Here is a 24,645-nt window from a genome sequence, read left to right as displayed (position 1 = left end):
ACTCTCAAGGGTTAGACAGTTTCTGCACGTTGTGGATGAGGACAGCAATGCAATTTTGCTCCAATGACTGGGGCTTCATGTGCCTCAGTCTGCATGTACCCAGAAACTTTATTCAGGAACAGAAGAGACTGCACACAAGATAAAAAAAGGCTTAAAATCCACTTTAATAATGCATTCCTGTAACATTCCTCAGACAAACTCAAACTTGTTAGTGGGACGATTACAGCTCGTGTTCAAACAATTTACACTAAACGAAAATCTTGTAGTAGTTCTACACAATAGACAAGCAAGATTAAGGTTATACAAACAATAGTTTCAGTTAAGTCTTCAGCATGAGATACAGTATCTTTGTCCAATAGATTGTACTTTACTACCAGTAAAAATAAACAGCGGTACAACACATATCAAAGATCCATTCAATCAAGAGCCTTCCAGCCATTCAGGCTGCACATGACGGTCCACTACTTTAAAGAAATAAATGGTCCAGGGAAAAAGTAAAAACTACAAGTTAAAAAACATAAAACCCTCCTGGTTTCACCACATGATGGGTCATTTGGAGCTATATAAATTTACAGAGCCGCTGAGGGCTGCAAAAGATCCAAGTGCTGCCTTAGTTCTCCAGAGACTTGCCTGTGCTCTCAAAGGAGCCGTACTGGACGAATGCTAATACTCCGATTGTATCTAAGTTAGTCTCAGGACTGCAGCTGCATGTAGGAAACATGGAATGGTAAAGGCATCAGGGTTCTATCGGGTCTTACTTTTACTGCACAGCTACTGAAGCCTCCCAGAATCCACTTTTCACATTGAAATTATAGGAATGCACCATATTAAATTTACTAAAACCTTTATCAGTCAGACTGCACTCCCCTTTTCCTAGAGTGGCTTTGCCAAAGCAGGCCCTAATTAAAACTACCATGAACAGTCACCCCCAAGTAGAACCCTATGTGGCCTGCCAAGATTCCTTTCCTCTTTGGGGGGTTGGTAGGGGGTAGCTTAATCCTGTTAGTATCGACGACGTTTGTTAGGGCCAAAGTCCCCCCCAGGATTTCCTCTGTTGAAGCCAGGCGGGTTTCCTCCCATAGCTCCAAGTCCTTCCATTGCGCTGCCCTGGCCAAAGCGATCAGTGGGCGGTGGCGGTGTCTTGTACAGGGCGAGAGCGCAGAAGAGGCAGAAAGGAGAAAAGACTTAAGTTAGAAGCAATTCCAGTCCACCTGGGTCTGATCAGGACTCCGCAGAACCAAGTGACTACCAACTCAAGTCATTAAGTAACTGGAAAGCAGCGAGTTCAGAATCTTCCCTAGTCTATGAATATAGAGCAAACTCTTAATTCCAGATTTACTGAGGGGAGTGCCCCAAACCAAGACTGGACTGACAGGGATGTGATCTCAGATAACTAAGTACCACAGAAACAAAGTCAGCGTCCCCACAGAATTCAGGGCCAAGCATACTGGAAAATAGCCGCACAAACCCATAGACTAATGCCCTATAGTGGACTGTCTGAGTAATGCAATCTGGGATCCTGAGAATTTCACAATCCCACCATACTCCCCCAAACCGAACACCATTCCTGGACACCCAGCCCCAATCATCATTCAAATTACAAATGGGGGTGATCAAGGGTTTGGAACCCTGACATGCTGCCAGTGTTGCTGAGGATTTTACACAACTAGGGGTAGTAAAATGGCAGCCCCCCCCTTGTACTCTCCACGCAGAAAAGAAAGGGTCTGGAACAGCCTTGCTCTTGTCCTGCAGGCCACGTTCTCACAGGCCCTACCTGAGGGAAGGATTGGAACCACTGTCAGTGCCAGGAATGGGTGAATGCAGGACCTGCACCGTATCAGACCAAGCAGCTGCTCTGGGACACAGGGCTCCATTAACTCCCAGCACCAACATGGAGCCAGTATAAGCAGGGTTGGCTTCCAAAGCAGCCTATAAAAGCCTCCTGGCCTCTAGAAGTCCCCCCCCACACACACACACACTCACAAGAGACAATATTTGTTCTCCTTTTCAACAGTGTGGCTAGACTCCCCTCCTTTCACTCTCTTGCCTATCCCTTTCACATTTCCCCCTCACTGAATCCATCCTCTCCCCATCATCCAATCCACCAATCTCCCTGCCCCTTTACCCACACAAACTTGGTCACCACTTGAAACACTAATGTTATCACAAGAGAACTGAAGACGTCTCAGATAATAATATATGCTACATTGGCAACTAGAGCAACTGCATGACCTTATTTTGGTAACCTTTGTCCTCTCCCTCCCCCTGGCCTGCCTACCCCAATGGTCACTAGTCTACAGCTTAGACTGTAAGCTTTCTAAAGCAGAGTCTCTCTTATTTGGTATGCAAAATACCTAGAACTCTTTAGACACCAAATATTTATTCAGCTGCTATGCTCATGCTGCAGATGTGATACTGTGCCTCAGGCAAGAGCAGAGCTCTGTGGAGCAGATGGGAGAGAAATATGGAGGGAAGACATGGCCCGTTCTGAAGCTGGCTACAAGGCTTTAATGTGACATCACTGGAGATTATCAAAACCAGATTCTTTACAAGCTAATCTAGTTCAACCCTCTTAAGAGTCATCACCATTCCCACTCCATTACCTTCCTAAGACTAAATTACTCACACAAACTTTGTTAAACTAAAGAAACCCCAAACATCTGAAAGCTTAGAATTGAAGTGAAGACATGCAACAACCTTAACTTTGCCTCTACAGCAACCTAGCTTTCATATCTTTGTTCCTTGCATCATTTTTATAAAGGCTTTAAGTAGTCCACATACAATGGCTGTGGCTATCTTATTAGGCAAATATATTGCCTTCATACAACTTGCAGATGTAGTATCAAAAATATGCACCAACAAGCACTGGTTTTATATATGGTTTCATACTCGCCTACTTGGTGGTCCAGTGAATCTTAAAGAGTGGAGGAATAGCTATATTTAGTATTCTGTTTGTTCAGTTAGAATTCAAAAAGTGAATATATGGACTGGTTTCATTATGTGTGGACATAAAGGCAAAAGCTGGTATAGCCACTGCCTGATTCAGAGTAAAGCATTCAAGTTTGTGATGACTGCTGAGGTAAAATGCGTGGATGGACGACTGCCTGATTTGCTTTTCTTGTGGCCTTGTTGCTGAAGCACAGTTTGGCTGCGGGTTTCTTTTAAGTAGAGCCTTAATTCTGGATTTCTAATTCATGGAATTTTTAACCTTCTGGTACTGATAGATATTCAGCATTAAGAGTTTTTATCTGACATTTCCTTTGGGTTTTTGCATTTTTAAACGGCTTAAAATGATACTGATGGAAAGCAAGGAGCAGGATACCTGAAGAGCTCCTAAACTTTATAGAGCATTTAGGGAGAGGCGGGGAGGAGAAAAGTCAAATAACTATGAGAGGCTATGAAGCCCCAATGATCCCTCCATTTATTTCCACTTACAGGGAAGTGCGGGGAAGAAAATGAAAATTCCCCAGCATCCACTGCAGAGGAAAGACACCAGTGGAAAGGACAAAAGGAGATACTGCCATAGGCAAGATAGTGCATTCACAAAATTGACTGCTGGTGATGGGGGGGGCGGGGGTTTGTGTGTCTTTTTTCTCCTAATTCTTCCTCCCCATCTCAAAACAGTCACAACGAAAAGCCTCCATTAACCATGGTTTTCCCATTTTGAAGGCTCTTTGCAAGGAAAAGTTACCATTTCGGCAGGGAAAAATAAGCAAACATAGGTCTCCAGTCATTCTGTGCCCTTTAATGGTCAGACTTTCAGAAGAGCTCAGCAACCCACACTGTTCTCACTTTAGGGGGATTCTCCATTGTTCTCAATGGGAACTGCTAGGTAGACAGCTCTTGAAAATTTGAACCGTATAGTCTGCCAGAATCCAGATCCCCAGTTCAGTGAAGTTTCCCAAATATACCGTTCCTCACGTAAAAGATCTGTCACATGCAAAAACTGTTACTGAGATCTTTCAAATACATTTTAGGGAAAGTTATTTTTGAGGTACAATATGACAGAAAAGTGTTAGGAATTCTGATTGAGTCACCTCAGATTGGGGCAACAAGTTCCATGCTGGCCACATATCATATATGAACAATGACCTCTGAGGATTTGAGAGGGGGCCAAAAAGCAGGTCTATGATGTAAAGAAAGTTTCAGCCTTAGCAACAGAAGCTACTAACTGAGTCTCCATAGCTAGCCCCACACTGTACTCTTTAAAACTGTTCAAAAGAGAGTAGCTAGAAAAATAATGCTGCAGATACATTACCATTCCCATGGCTCCATCAGGCATCATAGCTCCAGGACCAGCTGCAGGAGGTGCACCGGCGGGGACAGCGGTGGCACCCATAGCCCCTCTATTGTTCATACCTATGGCACCTGAAAGAGAGATCTGAAGAATATTCCTGGCAGAGACATAAGGGAATTGGGGGACACGTCTCATAGTAGTGAGACAAGACCTACGCAAGCTTCCTGCTGTGTTCTATCCCAGAGAGGGAGTCCTAAACCAGTCAGGCTGCCATGCATTTATCAGATACAATGGTGAACCAAGCCTAACTACCCTTGCAGTCAAAACTCAAATCAACCCAAAAAGCACAGATAGCTGACGGCCATAAAGATCACATTTCAACATCTATTAATCATCCAATACACCTTTTTTCACTGATTTCTGCCCAAGTAGCCTAAAACTGAAGATTGTGAACTAGAAATAGGGAAATACAATCAATGGGTTATACTTATTACCCATCTGACCTTTTTGTTTGCTGAGCTCTGCATCTCTCTGCATGTTTTACCTATTCCTAAAGTAGACACAAGTCTCCTTGGGAAATCTTAATTCCACTTGGACTCTACCTACAATTTCACCTGAAATTTCTGCTTACTGAGCTAAGCCCTCTGCAGACATACCTTTCCACCTAAAGTAATTTCATTACTGTATCCACCAAATACTTCTCACTTTGATTGCTGTGAACTGTCACATGCTTTAAAGACTACTTTATATAAACTTAAGAGAACAGACATCATTGGTAAGTTATTTACAGCAAGTTTTAAGTGTACTAAATATGGAATTAGCAAAATGAAACACTCCAAGAGCAGGTCAAGTGTCTGCAGACAGGGGAACTGAACACGCATAGAAACAGAGCAGACAGATAACCACAGGCAGCTCTTACCTCCCATGCCCATCTGTCCCATGCGCATATCCGGTGGCTCCCTCTGAAAGAGAGACTTATTTCACACCACATCCTTTAAGACATTGTCTAATACAACCCAGAGAGTTTCAACAGACTATCATTGAAGACTGGATAGAAAAGTCACTCTCTAGGAAAAGTTGCAAAGGAAAATGAACCATCCACCCCACTATTCACTGCTGAACAAATAAGATCTCAATTTAAAGGTATAATTCTGCAGGATAGTTAGCCACCTGCACTGTGAAACATCTAACAGAAGCAAAGCACTGTGCAATTTTAAAGCACAAGTGTTGGTATACAGAGATGTCTGATGCCTAGGTAAAGAGATCTGACATTGTTGGCTGCTCAGACTATTGCTAACACTAGGTGAAATTCACTCTACTACCTCACCAAGGTCAGGAAACAGCATACTTTTTAAAAGGAATGCAGATGCTTTTGCTATTAGCATAGGCAAGTGAGCCCCAAAAGGGGCTATTTTGCTTCAAAGCCAACAGTGTCCCCTTACCCCAAGAGCAGTTCACAAGAAGAAGCAGAGCCAGTTTCATTTTCCTTCATTTGTATGCCCAGGACTACTATTTATTATTTGAATTGCAGTAGCACTTAGAGGCCCCGATCAGGGCTCCGTTGTACTGGGTACTAGGCACATAGTTTAGGCCTGATAAATCCTGTACAGAAACTGTGTACAGGATTTAACTATTTCAGTTAGGTGATGATTTTGTACAGATAAACCAGGATACCCTCTAGTGTGGATACAGTTATGCCACCTTTATACCAGTATAAGTTAATCCATATTAGAGGGCTGCATCGGTTTCTAAAAAAAGAGTAAAAGCAGCTCAAAAACGGAGCAGATCATCCCACAGAGACCATCTCTACTCCAAGGAGCTTACATCTAATGATACAACAAAACATCAGGGGGTGATAAATGTGGGAGAACATAGGAGTGTAATCATGGGCTTCGGAGTCAATATTAACGAGATCAATGTGGACCAAGGAAATTCACAGTCAGTTTCAAACTGTTTGCAGCCTCAGGAAGACAGTACTGCATCAGCCATGCTGTTTACACTTGGAAAGTTTTCTTCACAACCACGAAGAAAAGAAACATAAAAAAAAACCCTGGATGTCATGTAGGCCACATAAATAGTTCAACTTGCATATATGACACCACTGCTTTCCACCCTGTGAAAGCACATTCCAAGCTATTAGTATAAGGCACTGTTTACAATTTCTAGCTCCCATGGTTCGAGGTGGCAGCTATTACAGCATCAGAAATAAAATAGATTGAAAGCAAGGTGGTTTCTGAAATGAGATTTTAAGAGCCGATCTTGCAAACTGCCAGAGCTAGAAATGAGTGAATTCCCAATAGTGTTGTTTTTAGCCCTACTGATCTGTGAAACACGTGGCCTTAGAACTAGTGCTACTGGTATCAAGGAATCAGTTATTAGAGACATTTGCCATTCTAACGCTTGGGGAACTGCAGTACCCAATATCACTGTGAGGTAACTTGACAAGTACTGATTTTTAATGGCAACCACACTGTATGCCAACAATGGTCCCTAAACTCAGCAATGTTTAGACAAACTGCCAAGACGGGATGCAGCAGTCTTCAGACCAATGTTATTGTGGCCAGGCAAGTGACTCCTTGTGGGGCTCTGCAGAGATCTTCATGAAAGAAATTTTTAATCACTGCTCCAAGAATAGGACCTGTTAGCATGTGCTCTGCTGCAAAGCAAGACTGACACACTCTGGGTCCTACATGGACAGCAGCAGGAAAGTGAGTTCCCATGAACAGTTGGATTTCCATCCGTATAGCCCCAGACCAGGGGACGGCAATCTTTCAGAAGTGGTGTGCCGAGTCTTCATTTATTCACTCTAATTTAAGGTTTTGCATGCCAGTAATACATTTTAACGTTTTTAGAAGTCTCTTTCTATAAGTCTATAATATATAACTAGGCTATTTTTGTATGTAAAGTAAATAAGGTTTTTAAAATGTTTAAGAAGCTTCACTTAAAATTAAATTAAAATGCAGAGCCTCCCAGACAGGTGGCCAGGACCCGGGCAGTGAGAGTGCCACTGAAAATCAGCTCGTGTGCCGCCTTCGGCATGCGTGCCATAGGTTGCCTACCCCCGTCCCAGACAAAACTGCATTCAGGTGAAGTTAAGACAGAGTACATACCAGTAATGTAGGGTAAATTACATTAGAGATGATGTAATTATCCCAAAGCCAATCATTAAACACACCCCCAAGCCCCCCTGAAATTAAAGATTGAACAAAAAAAAGGGAAACACAGTTAAGGCACTCAACCAATCTTAATTCTGCCTGTAGTGAGACCATGTAATAACCATGAGTATGGTTATTTTTCGTGTTTGTGATCCTCAACAAGATCAAACTGATTTGTAAAAAGACAATCCCATCCCCATCTTATTGTGTTACTTGTACCTCCATACAAAGGTACTCTTCTATAGAAAATATATGCCCGGTTATATTCTTATCAACAGAAATCCTGCCCTGTGTCTGGACAACTATCCTTCTGACAGAAGCCATGTGTGAATCAAAAGGTAGGAGAACTCATACCGCATCAGCAAAATTCCCTTTAAAGCCCTCTTGCTGGCGTCTCATCATCTCCTCCTGCTGCCGCCTCATCTCCTCCTCACGGCGCCTGCGTTCTTCCTCCTGCCTGCAAGGAAAGGATTCTAGAGTCACTCAGCACAACATAAGCAGATTCTGTATCACAGGGGCAAAGTGCTACACGGTAGGCATTTGTCAGCAGTAAAGATGACACTGTTCTTCCAGACAAGTGCAGCATTAAGCCCTTCAATATGATAAATTTCTACAACTCATGAAAACTACAATTATTTCTCATCCCTTTCAATTCTAGTGAGCTTATTAGAAAAAAAATCTCAGTCAGAGAATACGCTAGGCTTCTAAACAAACGCTATCCATACATAATCAGGAAACATTAGCCAAGTGGTTCTCAAGCTGTGTTCCACAAAGAACTGGTCTGAAGATCTTCCTGGTGGCCTACAGATTTACCTTGAGAACCAAGCAGTAAGACCATAAAGGAGTTGAGAGAGGAGAGAGTCTCTCATATATCCTTAGGTGACAGGAAGAATTAAAAAGTTGAGGCTAGGGCAAGAGTTTCCCCACCTACAGTGCTAGAGCAATCAGAGTTGCTGCAAAGACACCTGGCTTTTGTATATACTTCTGAAAGCCAAGCAGTAAGAATCCAAACCTGAGTCTATCAGTGAAAAAACAAGTACTAGTCAGTGTCCTTCAAGGTCACTGGTATACCCCCTAAACAATCCTGCACCCTAAACCTACTGTAAACTTTGCTTATGGATGAAGATGACTCAACAATGTTTGGAAATGATATTGTTAAATTGCGTGTCCAACTGCTCTGGATAATGCTCTACCCCCGGTCTAAGGGGATGCATTTAATTCACAGCAATATGAATGGCCAGCACCTCCCTTTACCTGAGCTCCAGCTGTTTACGTTTCTGCACTTCTTGGTTATGCAGTTCCTCCATTCTCCTTAGTTCTTCCTGGCGTCTCATTAAGTCTGGAAGAGGTGACAGTAGAAGCCAATCACTGGGCCAAATGTCATTCCCTCTGCAGGCTGCTAGGTGACCAGACTAACATTACCTCCCCCAACTTCCGTGAATCTCTACCTGAACTTAACTTACCAGTTCGTTTCCATACCAGGGGTAGCACATTAGTAGTTTTTCTAGCCTGAGCTCATTGTGCACACCACGGGCTCCTTGCAATCCTCCACCCTCCCCCAAGTGGTCCCTGGGTGCTACCATTACATCCCCCTTTATTTTAGTGACTCCATGCAATTCCCTGCACTCCTTCCTTCCTGACTGGGGTTCTGTGGGGGCCCCCCTATTCCTTCCTCCCCCCCCCCATACCAGGGTCCCATATTCCCTCCCTGCACGCCTGAAGTTCTGTATTTCCTCTCCTTCCATAGCAGGGGCACCCATTCTCCTCCTATGCCAGCAGCTGTGTGTTCAAGCCATTTCCACTTCCCTCCATGTCCTCGGTTTTCCACAGGACAAGGGTTCTGTGTGCCCCCATACTATGGTCCTGAAATCTCTCTATGGTGGGGATCCTGTGTGCCCCTAGTTTCCCTATGCCAGGGGCTGTCTGCCTCATTCTTTTCTCCCCCTGCTGGGTCTGTGTTCTCATCTGCCCCGTACCAGGATCCCACAATTTTCCCTGCACTGCCAGGGTTCTGTACACCCCCCATTCCATGGGCATGCTCCAATTATCCCTCCCCCCCACGCCCCGCGCCTTTATTATTTGTCTGGGAGAGAAGTAATTCAGCCTGTCAACATGTTAAACTCTACTGGGGGGGGGTACACAGAGATGAGACACAAATATTTGGTTATACTGGAAAGTGTGAAAAGAGTGCCATTCAATCAATCTAATCTATGAACAACTGCAGAAGTGCTTGAAGCTGTGGCTGTGCTAAACAGACAGTAGGGGTTCTGGGTGTCCCTCATTTCACTTTTCAGATTTCCAATTTCCCCCAAAATCAGTAGGGTTCTCACCACTGATATATAGGACATTCCCTGGGATTTTGAAATTGATCAAGATACAGCATTCACAAGCTACTGCATTACAGACATACACAAAGAAATGCCATCAAGTTAAGTCAGGGGTTCTCAAACTGGGAGAACTCAGGGGGTCACGAGATTATTACGTGGGGGGTCGCAAGCTGTCAGCCTCCACCCTAAACCCTGCTTCACCTCCAGCATTTAGAATAGTGTTAAACATTAAAAAAAAGTGTTTTTAGTTTATAAGGGGGGTTGTACTCAGAAGCTTGCTGTGTGAAAGGGGGCACCAGTACAAAAGTTTGAGAACCACTGAGTTAAGTGTATGGCCTCACAAATGTGAGGAACTAGGACTCTATAGCTGCCATCCTACAGAAGATAGCAGAACAGAAGTCTGTTATGCTGTACAGCAGATCCATTTAGCTTGCCAGACAGTCATTGTCTATCAGTCAGACATCCATCCCCAGGCCCATCTTCAGCCAACACTGGTCTGGTTACTGTGCTAGACACTCCTGGCTTTAAGAAGAAATCCTAAGAGTGGTCTCGGGCCAATGTTTTATTGGTCTTTGATGATCTTGGCTCTCACCTTGCCTCATGAGCATAACTTGGTGCTCATGGCGAGCTGCTTCCATCTCCATTTCCAGCTTCTCACGTGCTTCCTTGATGTTGCGGTCCACCTGTTCTTGCTGCTGCTTTTCCATTTCTATTAGAGCCTTCCAGCGCATGGCATACTCATACTCAAAAGAACCAGGCTGTGCAAACCTAGGAGGCTGTTCACGCTCCCTGCAGGAGAACAGGAGAAGGGGGAGATAAAGAAACGTGAGCAAAGCCAATGAGGAAAATAAAGATTCATACAAATGAAATACGAGACATTCTAATTAACAGCTACAAAAGGGAGCGATCAGTAACACACTTAGAATATCTTATCCAAGGAGCTGCCATCTTGTCAGCCTGACACAGAAATAGAATTCTAACTGCAACGAACGGGAAGCTGCTCTTTCTGCATCTTGCTATTTTCCAGCAGAGGATCCTATCTGAAGCATTGGCATGTCTTCTCCACAACATTGAAGAAAGAAACTAAAAGGTAGTCTTAGTTACTCTCTGCCCTTCACCCACCTCCCTAGTGTAGGGGCAACTACTCATGAAAAGTTCAGCTGCCTGAACAGAAATGGTGCTTTCTAGAGGCATGCATAAGTTAGTAAAGAAACATATTTAGGATTAGGAGAAGAGAGAAATATACTAAGGCAATAAAAAGAGCTTTTTACTAGCTTGTGAGGATGCACTCTCCCAAAGATTAAGACACCAATCTCTAGACACCACTAACACCCCTCTTCCTTCCTTAATGGACACATACTTGTGAAACTGCTGGTTTTTGATGACCAATTTCTCCGGCAGTCCCTCCTCATCATCATACTGGTCCATTGGCTCTACAGTGACAGGCCGAGGAAATCTGGAATGAAAAGAGACCACATGATTTCAGTGTTACCTAGACAATGGCTGCACTGCAGGCCAGCTTCTGTGTGTTTTTTAATCCTAGCTAGAGCTATAAAATACTGTTCTCTCTCTACCAATGAAATTTCAGAATAACAGGGCCTAAGAAAACCATCTAAGACAATGACAGCCAGAATACAAGTGAAAGCCATATTCACACCCAAGTTATACATTGGTACTGTCTGGGTTTTGAGTGTGACTTGTTTGAAATTGCTTCCACAATCTCTTAAGAACATAAGAATGGCCATACCGGATCACACCAAAGTCCCATCTAGCCCAGTATCCTGTCTTCCGACAGTGACCACTGCCAGGTGCCCCAGAGGGAATGAACAGAACAAGTAATCCATCCCCGTCACTCATTCCCAGCTTCTGGCAAATAGAGGCTAGGGACACCATCCCTGCCCATCCTAGATAATAGCCATTGATGGACCTATCCTGCATGAATTTATCTGGTTCTTTTTAGAACTCTCTTATGGTCTTGGCCTTCACAACATCCTCTGGCAAGGAGTTCCACAGGTTGACTGTGCATGGTGTGAAGAATTACTTCTTGTTTGTTTATTTTAAACCAGCTGCCTATTAACTTCATTTGGTGACCACTAGTTCTTGTATTCTTTCTTTAAGATAGCTACTTCTGAGTCCTGAATCAGCCAGTGATAGTTACTAAACAAAGATGTGATACAAGTGAAGATTTCCAAATAGTCTGGGCAGAGTCCAAAGACCCTCCAATTGTAGCCCACCATTGGCTTCTCACAGACATATACTGGAGAGACTAGCACAGGGGGAAAAAAAAGAGTTTGAACTGAACTGAGCTGCTTTCTGAAGTTGAAGGTGTTTGGATACTGATCTCAGGGTATCCTAGCAGGGGAATGAAAGGTGCCATCTACAAACCTTCTGGAACAAGGCAAGGTATGCAAGGATGATGGTAGTGAGGGAACAAGGACCTCAATAAAATGTTACTTAGAGTAAGTGGATTATAAATCAAACGCAATATACCCTGTGCTTTAATAACTGCTGTTACCAAATTAACTGACTTTTTTTTTTAAACCCAAAAAGGAAACAAACAAATTAAACAGTCAGCTCAGCATTCCCCAAAACAGCGACCCAGCCTAACCAAAAGCATTGGCGCGATGGGCCTTGTACCATACATAAAAGGTTCGACTCACTGGCTGTTGGGACCAATGGGGCAAAGCACATTCCAGATTTAGTTCCACTCCCAAGAATGGAACACCACTCCCAGAAGGCCATTGAAATCTGCAGACCTGCTAGGTGCCCCGGAACACTCAAGCATGGAGGCTAGTGTGCTGCAGCCAGAACAAATGCACGCATGCACACAACTTAGTCATTTAAACAACTGAAACTGAATCTGTGCCTGCTGACAGGATTGGGTGCAACGTTGTATCACAGAAGTACCCACTGCGAAACAAAAGCCCATTTCCATAATCAATTCTGGGGTGATCCAGACTGCACAGTTAACATACACAAGCTTTATTCACTTGCCAGCCATACTTTAAGAGAGGAGGAATAGCCTCTGCTTCTTCAGGACTACTTGAACTGCCCAAAGAAGGCTTTGTCTATGAGAAACCTCAACAGCAGCAGCTCCCAGATTAGCATACTCAATCCCATGGGCAGCCTCCAGGAAGCAAGGTAGTTTTGAACATAAGCCTGTGCACAGATTTATTCTAACATGGTCCAGATATGAGACAGGAAGTTTGTCACTATAGAACTTAAGTTTAAGTACATACTGCCTTCTGTCTGCCCCATACCACACATAGCCCCACTCTAGTGTTAATGCATCAGTGTTTCACAAGCCAGCACCCGCCCTGGCCAAGCTATGCACTTTCCAGAACAGCACTTCTCACTCGCCTCACTTACGTGGTTAGCAGGAAAGACCCTTCACTACATCTGTCCAGAGCTTTCCTAGCAGCAGGTTTCCCTGAAAACTCCACAATGCCTTTCCCAGACGATCTTCCTCTGTCATCCACAATAACCACAGCCCTTTCCACCTGGCCGAACACAGAGAAGGCCTCCTCCAGGAGCTCATTTGACACAAACTGAGGCAAGTTTCTGACAGTCAGTGATGCACTGTGGCATGCGAAGCGCACTCTTAGCTGCTTCCCACGGAGAGGCATGTTGTCTAGTTCTACCTTCGCAATCTCGGCTAGAGTGCGAGTTTCCTGAAGACAAGAAAGTTATTAAAATTTGCAGTGCAGTATGGAAACATGTTTCCTGCCACAGAAGCAGAGGACAGGGTCACTAGCCTGTCTTTCCCTGGACAAGCACTACAGTGAGAAGAACAAAGAACTCTTTATACCACAAAGGATGCCTTAGTAATGTTTGTAATAAAATAAAGTCTTCTGACCATTATCCAAGGTGCCCGTTAAACTAGTTCAGGGAGCACGTGTGAAGTTTGGGGAGAGAAAATAAAAAGAAAGCAGATAACATCAGGTACAAAACTTAAAAGGAATGTTGCAAGGATTACAGACAGTAGCTAGGAGTTAATATTAGTTAAGCACACATCTATGAATAGCACTAGGATCACAGCGAGAACTGCTACTTTCCTGATTCTTCCCAGTAGTCTAGTCTGATGACGGACACAGGAACTGCTCAGTATATGAAAGTACAAGAAAGGCAGGAGTCTTTCAAAATCTTAAGATCCGTTACCTGACTAATGACTTCTTGGAAAATATGCAAACTTGCATTATATACTCATTATCTCCATAGTACTTTTAAAAGCTTCCAGCTTCTCACCATGCTGCCCATTTTGTGTTTCAAGACAAATAAGTGTCAAGATGGTTCCTTCCTGTTTCTTGATGTTCAATATAAGCAAAACACTTGTATAGGACTCAAAATATAGGTTTTGTCAAAAGCACAGCTGTTACCCCAGTTTTACATCTTCCGTTCCTAAATGGGATGCCAAGACACTAATTTGGAGGATGGGCAAGACCTTATTCCCATGTCTGGAGTAGCTGTCTTGAAATAAATGAAGTATCCTTGTTTAATTCATATAACTGTACAGCAACTAACCTGCTGTATAATTCAGAATATTAAAAATCTAAGAACCAACCACGAGACAGGCACAAGACAAAACAGAGATCAATTTCACTAAGAAGTGAATATGGAGCGGGGGGCGGAGGAGAAGAGACAGGACAGAGGCAACCTCAGCTGCTATTTCAGTTAGTACCAAGCAATTTTGCTCTAAACTACTTCCCTCAATCTGATCAACCAGAGACCCACCAGGCTCAAGACTGTCCATCACTAGCAGTAATTATAGAGGCTGGTCTTTGTATACAAACAGCTTCCTCACATCCATCAAGAAAAATGATGAAGTCAATGACTTCCACCTAAAGGTACCCTGCTTTTTGCCAGTTTCACCTGTAACAGCAAACTTGTATCTCCTTTCTCTCCAGCCATAATGAGACCTTAAAGGCACTTGCATATTATGAATGGCTGGAATTGCAGTGAAGCTGATTGGCACCCATACTCTCCCTCCGAACAGGCTCCCATCCACACTAGCTGCTTAGATTGGTTCCAATGTATCCCATACTCCAGATCACCAGAATTAATTTTAAACATCTATGTGAAGATACCAGCTTGATTAGCAAAATATGTGAACATGGTTACTATTTCCAACGAGCACCACTCTCCTAATGTCAGAGCGCTAACACAGGACACCCGAAAGGTAGCAATAACGACTCACCAGCCTGATAAATCCAAAGCCTTTGTCCTTGTGTATGAAGACTTCACCTGCCTTCCCATACTTTTCAAACAACTTTCTCATCTCCTCCTCAGTAATATCTGGGGGCAGGTTCCCCACAAAGAGGCGGCTCCTCTGGGTGAATGTCTTTTCACCAGGTTTCCGGAAATTCTTCAGGTCAATAGTGAGGCCTTCATCTGAGGGGAATAAGGTACACAGTCGCTCTACAATTGGGGGGATAAATTCCACTATGTTACATCACAGCGAGCATAAAGACATACAACAATAGCTAACTCCACCCACTCACCCAAGTCTCAAACATCTCCAACCAACTCCATAGCAACAAGGAGACAGTATTTCAGCATGGGCCAACATTCTGATGAAAGATGAAGTTTGCAGGAACAGCACTGCATCGTAACAAGGCATCGGCCACTATGTGAGGCAGAGCCCAAAGCGGGAAGTAGGGACCTTGGAAGAATGCAGCAGCCTTCCTAACTTGACTACTGCATCAAAAGATGCTTAGTCCACAGTAAGAGTAGCTATGTTTGGCACGTGGACTTCAAGACCACAGCTTAGCTATCTACAGAAAAGCTGCAGTGTCATAGGCTGCTAGATTATCATCATCCTGGAATGAATTCAGAACGCAGCAGTGATTCAGGCAAACAAACATTCAAAAGATACTTACATTAACAAGTCTTGCCTAGTACAACAGATGCAAAAGGGGGAAAAAAAACAGATAACATTTCAGCCACCTACAGCCTGGGAATGCTCTAGAAAGAGTCTGGAACCCAGACCCTATCTCCAAACTGGAGAGAAAGCAGCTGGAAGCTATAAAAGCAGCAATATGGATGGGACCTCAGAAAAGTCAGCAAAGTTAGTCAAAGTCTATATTCAAGTAACACTCAGTGGCTAAAACAGAACCAAAAAGCCAGCAAATTAATGATAAATCATAAAATATAGTGAGGCAGGGAGTATGAAAGTGCACAGATACTACAATGGTGGGAAAAAATATGCGAAGTGCTCTGGCTTATGGTCTCAGGCAATAATCACAAAAACGGTATTTTGAGATGACCTGTAAGACACATGAATAGGGACATGATCTCCCATTGTCACTCTATTCAGCTTTTAATGGGTGAGATTAGAATGCAAGGGTAAAACTATCCCACTCTAGTAGGGAGAAGGCTGGCCAACCACTTTATCATGCACACCACTTAAGCAGCTCTATTTTTTAACAACACTTGTGCTTTGAACGTGGAATCTACTACATAAATCAGTTAATTTGATAGTTATGTTATCACTGTAACCAGACACCCTCCCAGTCATCCATAAATGGCAGCTTCAGACCCTCACCACTACATGCTTCTGAACCATTAAATTAGATCTGTTAAGGCCCCAAAGGTCATTAAACCCCACTTCTCCAGCTCAAGATCACCATCACCAAAACCCAACAATCCCATAGAGCTCCAGCCCATATTGAACAAGAGTAAACTTCAGTGGATTGGACTTACTGGCACAGCAACCCTGACTGGTACTATTGGCCCTCTGATGCTGGAGTCTCAAGCAGCCAAGTCAGGAGACCACTTTGCTCAGAAGTTTTGATGCGATCTGTGATTTGATGTGTGATTGGGGAACACTACAACAACCTTCCTACTAGAACTGCATCTATGCTGACAGCAACTCTATCCCACCAGTACCTAGGAAGGATTGTGCTAGGTGGTCCTCTGGTACAACGTTGGGAAGAAGGGTGAGGGCGAGAGAAAAGGAGGAAAGAGTGCCAGTCACAGACAAGCCACTTCTTTCTTGTAAAATCCATAGTGATAACACCAAAGGATTGGAGAGATCTGCAGTCCTCCAGGTAGTTAGATTTACTGGAAGATCCTATAAGCAGCAAGGAAGGAATCTGAACATGCACATTAATGGCCTGATTCAGAAGCACTAAGTGCCAAAAATCTCAGTGAAGCCCTTGGGAACTGCCAGCATTCAACACATCTGAACAGGCCATAAGACAGGGGTGGCCAATCTGTGGCTCCGGAGCTGCATGCAACTCTTCAGAGGTTAATATGCGGCTCCTTGCAGTGTTGGAGCTACAGATGCTAACTTTACAATGTGCCGGGGGTGGGGTGGGGAGGTGCTCACTGCTCAACCCCCTGCTCTGCCCCAGGCCCTGCCCCCACTCCATCCCTTTCCTTCAAGGCCCTTGCCCCTTCCCCTGACATGCCCTCGCTTCTCCCCCACAGAGCCTCCTGCACACACGAAACAGCTGATTGTGCCAGGCGGAGACGTTGCCGGCGGGTGGGAGGCACTGGGAGCTGTTGATGTATAACTGTGGCTCTTTGGCAATGTACATTGGTAAATTCTGGCTCCTTCTCAGGCTCAGGTTGGCCACCTCTGCCATAAGAGCAGAACTGAACTGACTGAAAGCGTAATCCTGAATGCAATCTCCTCTGTTTACAGATTTAGTAAAAAGCTCTGGGTTTATTCACAGGGCAAGGATTGGCAATAAAAAAATCCAGAGGAACTTGACAGCAGAAGAGGATCCAAACTAATCCTATCTCAAATAGGGAAAAGAACCTGTGACAGTTTAAAGTGAAACTTAAATCAGGGCCTATGCTGATGGCACTTCAGCAGCCCAGAGGGCTACAACAACCAAGATTGACTTGTGTAATCTACTCACTCTGGCTGTTGGCCTGCTGTCCATTAGCAGGAATAGGTGGTTGTTGATGTTGTTGCTGATGCTGTTTTCTTGGAGCATGGTTTTGCTTCTCCATGTTAAAGCCTTTATTTCCTTGCATTTTTCCAACCTGAGAGCAAATATATCATCGGTTATATATCCTCAAAGTACAAACCAGCAACCTCCAATGCACACAACACTACAGCTACTTTCCTGAGCACAACCACAGATATAATTATCAGAACAGAAGTATTTCCAGTCTCTGCAACCCCAGACACCTGGGGGGAAACAGACAATACGAAGGAAATACAATTTGAACATAGTACATCTGATTTAAATTAACCTGTGTAGCCAATGATATTTCCAACTAAAGTGCTCTTTCTGACCTATTAGCCACATAAATACTGCAAAACCAAGAAGAGATCCGCCTTTAAGGGAAAAGTTTAACTTAAAATCTAGTCGGTTTTCAGTCCTGATTCAAAGTCCTAATGCCAACCTCTGCAGTTATATTTTCCTATTTTTTAAGATCATTTCTCTCATGTTGCTATGTGAAAGAACCACATACACAGGGGAAAGTGAAATACATGTGAAGCACTCAAATGCAAAAAGAAAACTGAAAAAACTCTCTAAGCATTCAATTCTAATAAGATGTATTCCTTGTAACAGTAGCAAGTAAAAATTCAGGCCAGGATGATTTTTTGTTAACCATGTCCCTTTTTAAAGTACATCAGAAGCAGGAAGCATGCTAAACCACCAGTGGGGCCACTGGACAATAGAGATGCTAAAGGAGTACTCAAGTATGATAAGGCCATTGTGGAGAAACTAAGGGCACATCTTCGCTGGCAGCGCTTTAATGTGGCTTGTGTGGTCACGGCAGAGAGCACTCTAAAAAACTCACCTTCATGAAGGGAATAGCTACCAGCACTGGTGCACGGTCTACACTGGCACTTCACAGCGCTGAAACTTGCGTTTTTTTCACACACCTGAGCGAGAACGTTGCAGCGCTGTAAAGTGCCAGTGTAGACAAACCCTAAATGAATTCTTTGCATCAGTCTTCACGGCTGAGGATGTGAGGGAGATTCCTAAACCTGAGCCATTCTTTTTAGGTGACAAATCTGAGGAACTGTCCCAGATTGAGGTGTCATTAGAGGTGGTTTTGGAACAAATTGATAAAGTAACTGTAATAAGTCACCATGATCAGATGCTATTCATCCAAGAGTTCTCAATGTACTCAAATGTGAAATTGCAGAACTGCTAATTGTGGTATGTAACCTATCATTTAAATCAGCTTCTGTACCACATGACTGGAGGATATAGAACATGACACCAATTTTTAAAAAGGGCTCCAGAAGCGATCCTGGCAATTACTTCAGTACTGGGCAAACTGGTTGAAACTATAGTAAAGAACAGGATTGTCAGACACGTAGATGAACATCATTTGTTGGGGAAGAGTCAACATGGTTTTTGAAAAAGGAAGTCATGTCTCACCAATCCACTACAATTCTTTGAGCGGGGTCAACAAGCACGTGCACAAGGGAGATCCAGTGGATAGAGTGTACTTAGATTTTCAGAAAGACTTTGACAAGGTCCCTCACCAAAGGCTCTTAAGCAAAGTAAGCTGTCATGGGATAAGAGGGAAGGTCCTTTCATGGATCAGTAACTGGTTAAAAGATAGGAAACAAAGGGTAGGAATAAACAGTTTTCAGAATGGAGGGAAGTAAATAATAGTGTCCCCCAGGGTTCTGTACTGGGATCAATCCTATTTAATATATTCATAAATTATCTAGAAAAAGTGGCAAACAGTGAGGTGGCAATATATGCAGATGAAACAAAATTAGTTAAGTCCAAAGCAGACTGCGAAGAGTTACAAAGGGACCTCACAAAACCGAGTGACTGGGAAACAAAATGGCAGATGAAATTAAATGTTGATAAATACAAAGTAATGCACATTTGAAAACATAACCCCAACCATACACATAAAATGATGAGGTCTAAATTAGCTATTACCACTCAAGAAAGATCTTGGGAGTCATTGTGGATAGGTCTCTGAAAACATCCACTCAATGTGCATCGGCAGTCAAAAAAGCTAACAAAATGTTGGGAATCATTAAAAAGGGATAGATAATAAGACAAAATATCATATTGCCTCTATATAAATCCATGGTATGCCCACATCTTGAATATTGCATGAAGGTGCGGTCAGGCCATCTCAAAAAAGATGCATTGGAATTGGAAAGATTTGAAAAAGGGCAACAAAAATGATTAGGGGTATGGAACAACTTCCATATGAGGAGAGATTAATATGTGTGGGACTTTTCAGCTTGGAAAAGAGACAACTAAGGGAGGATATGATAGAGGTCTATAAATGATGGGTGTGAAGAAAGTAAATAAGGAAGTGTTATTTACTCCTCCTCATAACACACGAACTAGGGGTGATCAAATAAAATTAGGTTAATTGGGCAAAACAAAAGGAAGTATTCTTTCACACAATGTAGAGTCAACCTGTGGAACTCTTTGCCAGAGGATACTGTGAGGGCCAAGACTATAACAGGGTTCAAAAAAGAACTAGATGAATTCATGGAGGATAGGTCCATCAATGGCTATTAACCAGGTATGGTGTCCCTAGTCTGTGTCAGAAGCTGGGAATGAGCCACAGATGAGGGATCACTTGATGATTACCTGTTCTGATTACTGCCTCTGAAGCACCTGGCATTGGCGACTTGTCAGAAGACAGGATACTGGGCTAGATGGACCTTTGGTCTGACTGAGTATGGCCATTCTTATTTTATCTATATTATGTTTAGTGGCGGTTATTTTGATGGTTAATAGAACTTATATAAGATAATCAGACTTCAAAAAAACAAAAAACAACAAAAAAACCCCACAAATATTTCCCCCAATGACACTGTTTACTATAAGCATCTGTGCAATCAGTACTGGTGTTTTAATGCTTAGAAAGCTGCACCATAGTACTTGTTTAAATAAAAAGTTACCTTGGGCATCCACGTTCATTTGCCACTAATTACTTCCATGCTAAGTTTGCTTCGTTTAGGAGTGGTGGAGAGGCCTAACATACGAACGGCCGTACTGGGTCAGACCAAAGGTCCATCCAGCCCAGGATCCTGTCTACCGACAGTGACCAATACCAGGTGCCCCAGAGGGAGTGAACCTAACCTGATCTCTCTCCTGCCATCCATCTCCACCCTCTGACAAACAGAGGCTAGGGACACCATTCCTTACCCATCCTGGCTAATGGACTTAACTAGATTAAGTATCAGAGGGGTAGCCGTGTTAGTCTGAATCTGCAAAAAGCAACAGAGGGTCCTGTGGCACCTTTAAGACTAACAGAAGTATTGGGAGCATAAGCTTTTGTGGGTAAGAACCTCACTTCTTCAGATGTCTTGCATCTGAAGAAGTGAGGTTCTTACCCACGAAAGCTTATGCTCCCAATACTTCTGTTAGTCTTAAAGGTGCCACAGGACCCTCTGTTGCTTTTAACTAGATGAATGGACTTAACTAGATAAATTCATGGAGGTTCTCTTAAACCCTGTTATAGTACTAGCCTTCACAACCTCCTCAGGCAAGGAGTTCCACAGGTTGACTGTGCACTGTGTGAAGAATTTCCTTTTATTTGTTTTAAACCTGCTGCCCATTAATTTCATTTGGTGCCCCCTAGTTCTTATATTATGGGAACAAGTCAATAACTTTTCCTTATTCACTTTCTCCACACCACTCATGATTTTATATATCTCTATCATAACCCCGCTTGGTCTCCTCTTTTCCAAGATGAAAAGTCCTAGCCTCTTTAATCTCTCCTCATATGGGACCCATTCCAAACCCCTAATTATTTTAGATGCCCTTCTCTGAACCTTTTCTAATGCCAGTATATCTTTTTTGAGATGAGGAGACCACATCTGTATGCAGTATTCAAGATGTGGGTGTACCATGGATTTATATAAGGGCAATAAGATATTCTTCGTCTTATTCTCTATCCCTTTTTTAAATGATTCCTAACATCCTGTTTTCTTTTTTGACTGCCGCTGCACACTGCGTGGACATCTTCAGAGAACTATCCATGATGACTCCAAGATCTTTCCTGATTAGTTGTAGCTAAATTAGCCCCCATCATATTGTATGTATAGTCGAGGTTATTTTTTCCAATGTGCATTACTTTACATTTATCCACATTAAATTTCATTTGCCATTTTGTTGCCCAATCACTTAGTTTTGTGAGGTCTTTTTGAAGTTCCTCAGTCTGCTTTGGTCTTAACTATCTTGAGCAGTTTAGTATCATCTGCAAACTTTGCCACCTTACTGTGTACCCCTTTCTCCAGATCATTTATGAATAAGTTGACTAGAATTAGTCCTAGGACTGACCCTTGGGGAACACCACTAGTTACCCCTCTCCAGTCTGAAAATTTACCATTTATTCCTACCCTTTGTTCCCTGTCTTTTAACCAGTTCTCAATCCATGAAAGGATCTTCCTTCTTATCCCATGACAACTTAATTTATGTAAGAGCCTTTGGTGAGGGACCTTGTCAAAGGCTTTCTGGAAATCTAAGTACACTATGTCCATTGGATCGCCCTTGTCCACATGTTTGTTGACGCCTTCAAAGAACTCTAATAGATTAGTAAGACATGATTTCCCTTTACAGAAACCATGTTGACTTTTGCCCAACAATTTAGGTTCTTCTATGTGTCTGACATTTTTATTCTTTACTATTGTTTCAAGTAATTTGCCCAGTACGGACATTAGACTTACCGGTCTGTAATTGTCGAGATCACCTCTAGAGCCCTTTTTAAATATTGGCATTACATTAGCTATCTTCCAGTCATTGGGTACAGAAGCTGATTTAAAGGACAGGTTACAAACCATAATTAATAGTTCTGTAATTTCACATTCGAGTTATTTCAGAACTCTTGGGTGAATGCCATCTGGTCTTGGTGACTTGTTACTGCTAAGTTTCACAGTAGCAGCCGTGTTAGTCTGTATCCGCAAAAAGCCCACTTCATCGGATGCTCAAATAAATTTGTTAGTCTCTAAGGTGCCATAAGTACTCCTGTTCTTTTTGTTACTCTTAAGTTTATCAATTAATTCCAAAAACCCCTCTAGTGACACTTCAATCTGTGACAGGTTCCAAGTTGGTCAAAGTGGTTGTAAGGTAACCAGACAAGATATTTGCAATCATTACACAGCATGCTCAAACTATACACTCAGTCAAAAGAAGTTATTTTACTCATGAAGCACCATACAGACTGTACATAGGAGCTGCAGACAGTTCAAATATATACCAAAAAACAAAACAAAGAAAAAAAACCTGCAACTACAACCTGGTTAGCAGCTTTTAGAATGCATAAGACAGAATGAATTGCAACTTGGATAATTCTCCCGCGTTGGTGCATTTACGGCAAGTGTGTGTGTGTGTGGCGGGGTCAATGGAGGCAGGAACATGAGGGGTAGAGGGCTATGCAAAGCGATAAATTGATCTCCAATCACCTACAGAAAGAATGACAAGCGGGGTACTGTGCCTACAAGAAGCATAAGGGGAGGTAGTAAAAAAGCAACATATAATTTGTGAAGCCACCAAGAAACACTGGCACAAATAAGTCGTTTACTTACAGTTAACTGAGGAGCCGCGCAAAAGCAACCGGGGAGGTTGCGTGGGAGACAAGGAGCAGACAAACAGGCGGGATTAAGGAAGGTTTGCGATGCCCCGAGTGGGAAGAAAAGGGCAAGTGTGTGTGTGTGTGAAAGCTAGCGAGGCTGGAGGAGAAGAGTGAAGAGCGGGCGGGGGGGCCGGGGCCGGGCGGCAGCTAACTGGGAGCGGAGGGGGGCACACGAGGAAGTGGCACCAGTTTATCCTGAAGTGGGACTTTAAAATGAAGTTGAACCGGTTCCGCTTCGCGTGCAGCCAAGGCCTCCCGCCGGCGCGGCGCGGCCCTGCTACGAGCCGCTGCTGGAGGCGCATCAGCCGGACACCACGGCCTCGCCGCGCGGGCCCAGCAGGGCGGAAGGCTACCGGCAGCCGAACCCACGGGAGCCCGCTGCGTCCCCGGACCGGCTCCGCCCGGAGCCTCTGCCTCCCGCGCCGTGGGGTGGGGGCATCCGGAGCCCAGGGTACCGCTCACGGGCCGCCCCCGCCGCCAGCCTCACCTGTTCCTGGGCCCTCGCTCCCACCACGGATTGCGGCCTTCTCGCCTTCTAGTAGCCTAGAAAAAAAGAGCGCGTGCGGCCGGAAATCGGACAGCCTAACCAGCTACCCAACGCCCGCCCATGTTGCTGCCCCATTGGCCAACCTTCTCTTCACACCTTCCGTTCAGTGGCTCGTAGCAGTGCCAATCACAGAAGGAACGGAGCACGGCGGGACCAAAGACGAGATCGCACCTCTATTCGGAGTTTATTGGCTGAGCAGTCTTCGCAGCCCGCGAAACTAGCTGCCACTCATCCCCTCAGGCACCAAGCTTAGGTGAGAGGCGAGGTAGGGACAAAGGAACGAACCAGCCAATCCCTGCGCGTGCGCAGGCGCATTGAGATCGGCATATGCGCAAGCGTCGAGCGTGGGGATGCTTAAAGAGACAGTGCTGCAAGCATTGCCCAGCGTGCTGTCAGTCCACTGCAGCGAATGCGGGGGCCGGCGCCGCGGCCCCGCCCGCCCCGAGCGGCGGTTGAGCTGTGACCCTTGCTCCCGGCGCGAGCCCGCCCGAGCAGAGGGGGGTGGCTGGGGCCTCCCTGTCCCCGAGCCCACAGGGCAGCGCCCCGCCCCGCCCGCTGCCAGCCTCGGCCGCCGGCCCCTGTGTGCTGGGGCGGGAAGCCGCGTGGGGCGCCCTGACCGCTGGGCTGGAGGGTCGGGCGGGGGGGTGCCCAGGGCCGCTTCTGTCCCACAGCGCCATGGTCCCCGGGGAGCGCGCCCGGCCCGGCCCGGTCTGCGCGGCCCCGCTCGCTCGCTCCCGGCCGGTCCCTCTCCTACGGCGTGGAGCAGCTTCAGCTGCCCCCTCGGAGGCACCTCCTCAGGCCCCGGGTTAGGCCCCGTCCCTCTCCGGGCCTTTCCTGCTGGCTCGCTGC

At 44.5% G+C, this 24,645-nt stretch overlaps 1 protein-coding gene across 9 annotated transcripts; it reads right to left on the bottom strand.

Moving 5' to 3' along the window:
• Positions 1-145: 145 nt before the first annotated feature.
• On the bottom strand, positions 146-24,161 carry NONO (non-POU domain containing octamer binding). 9 transcript variants are annotated; one of them, XM_065557407.1, is made up of 11 exons: positions 23,968-24,161; positions 17,585-17,711; positions 14,914-15,134; positions 13,089-13,390; positions 11,080-11,175; positions 10,312-10,508; positions 8,647-8,731; positions 7,747-7,849; positions 5,157-5,199; positions 4,259-4,368; positions 146-1,140 (listed from the first exon to the last, which is right to left on the bottom strand). In XM_065557407.1, the coding sequence occupies exons 2-11, from the start codon at positions 17,700-17,702 to the stop codon at positions 1,003-1,005; spliced, it is 1,413 nt and encodes a 470-aa protein (XP_065413479.1). In that variant the 5' UTR covers positions 17,703-17,711; positions 23,968-24,161; the 3' UTR covers positions 146-1,002. The 9 variants fall into 9 exon arrangements, with proteins under 9 accessions (XP_065413479.1, XP_065413477.1, XP_065413478.1 ...); XM_065557405.1 differs by having other exon boundaries at positions 23,880-24,124; XM_065557406.1 differs by having other exon boundaries at positions 23,893-24,113.
• Between the last annotated feature and the right edge of the window lie 484 nt (positions 24,162-24,645).

Source organism: Chrysemys picta, chromosome 9, assembly GCF_011386835.1.
Source record: "Chrysemys picta bellii isolate R12L10 chromosome 9, ASM1138683v2, whole genome shotgun sequence".
NCBI lineage: Eukaryota > Metazoa > Chordata > Testudines > Emydidae > Chrysemys > Chrysemys picta.
The sequence above is the reverse complement of the archived record's forward strand: the minus strand, read 5'-3'. Positions and strand labels throughout refer to the sequence as shown.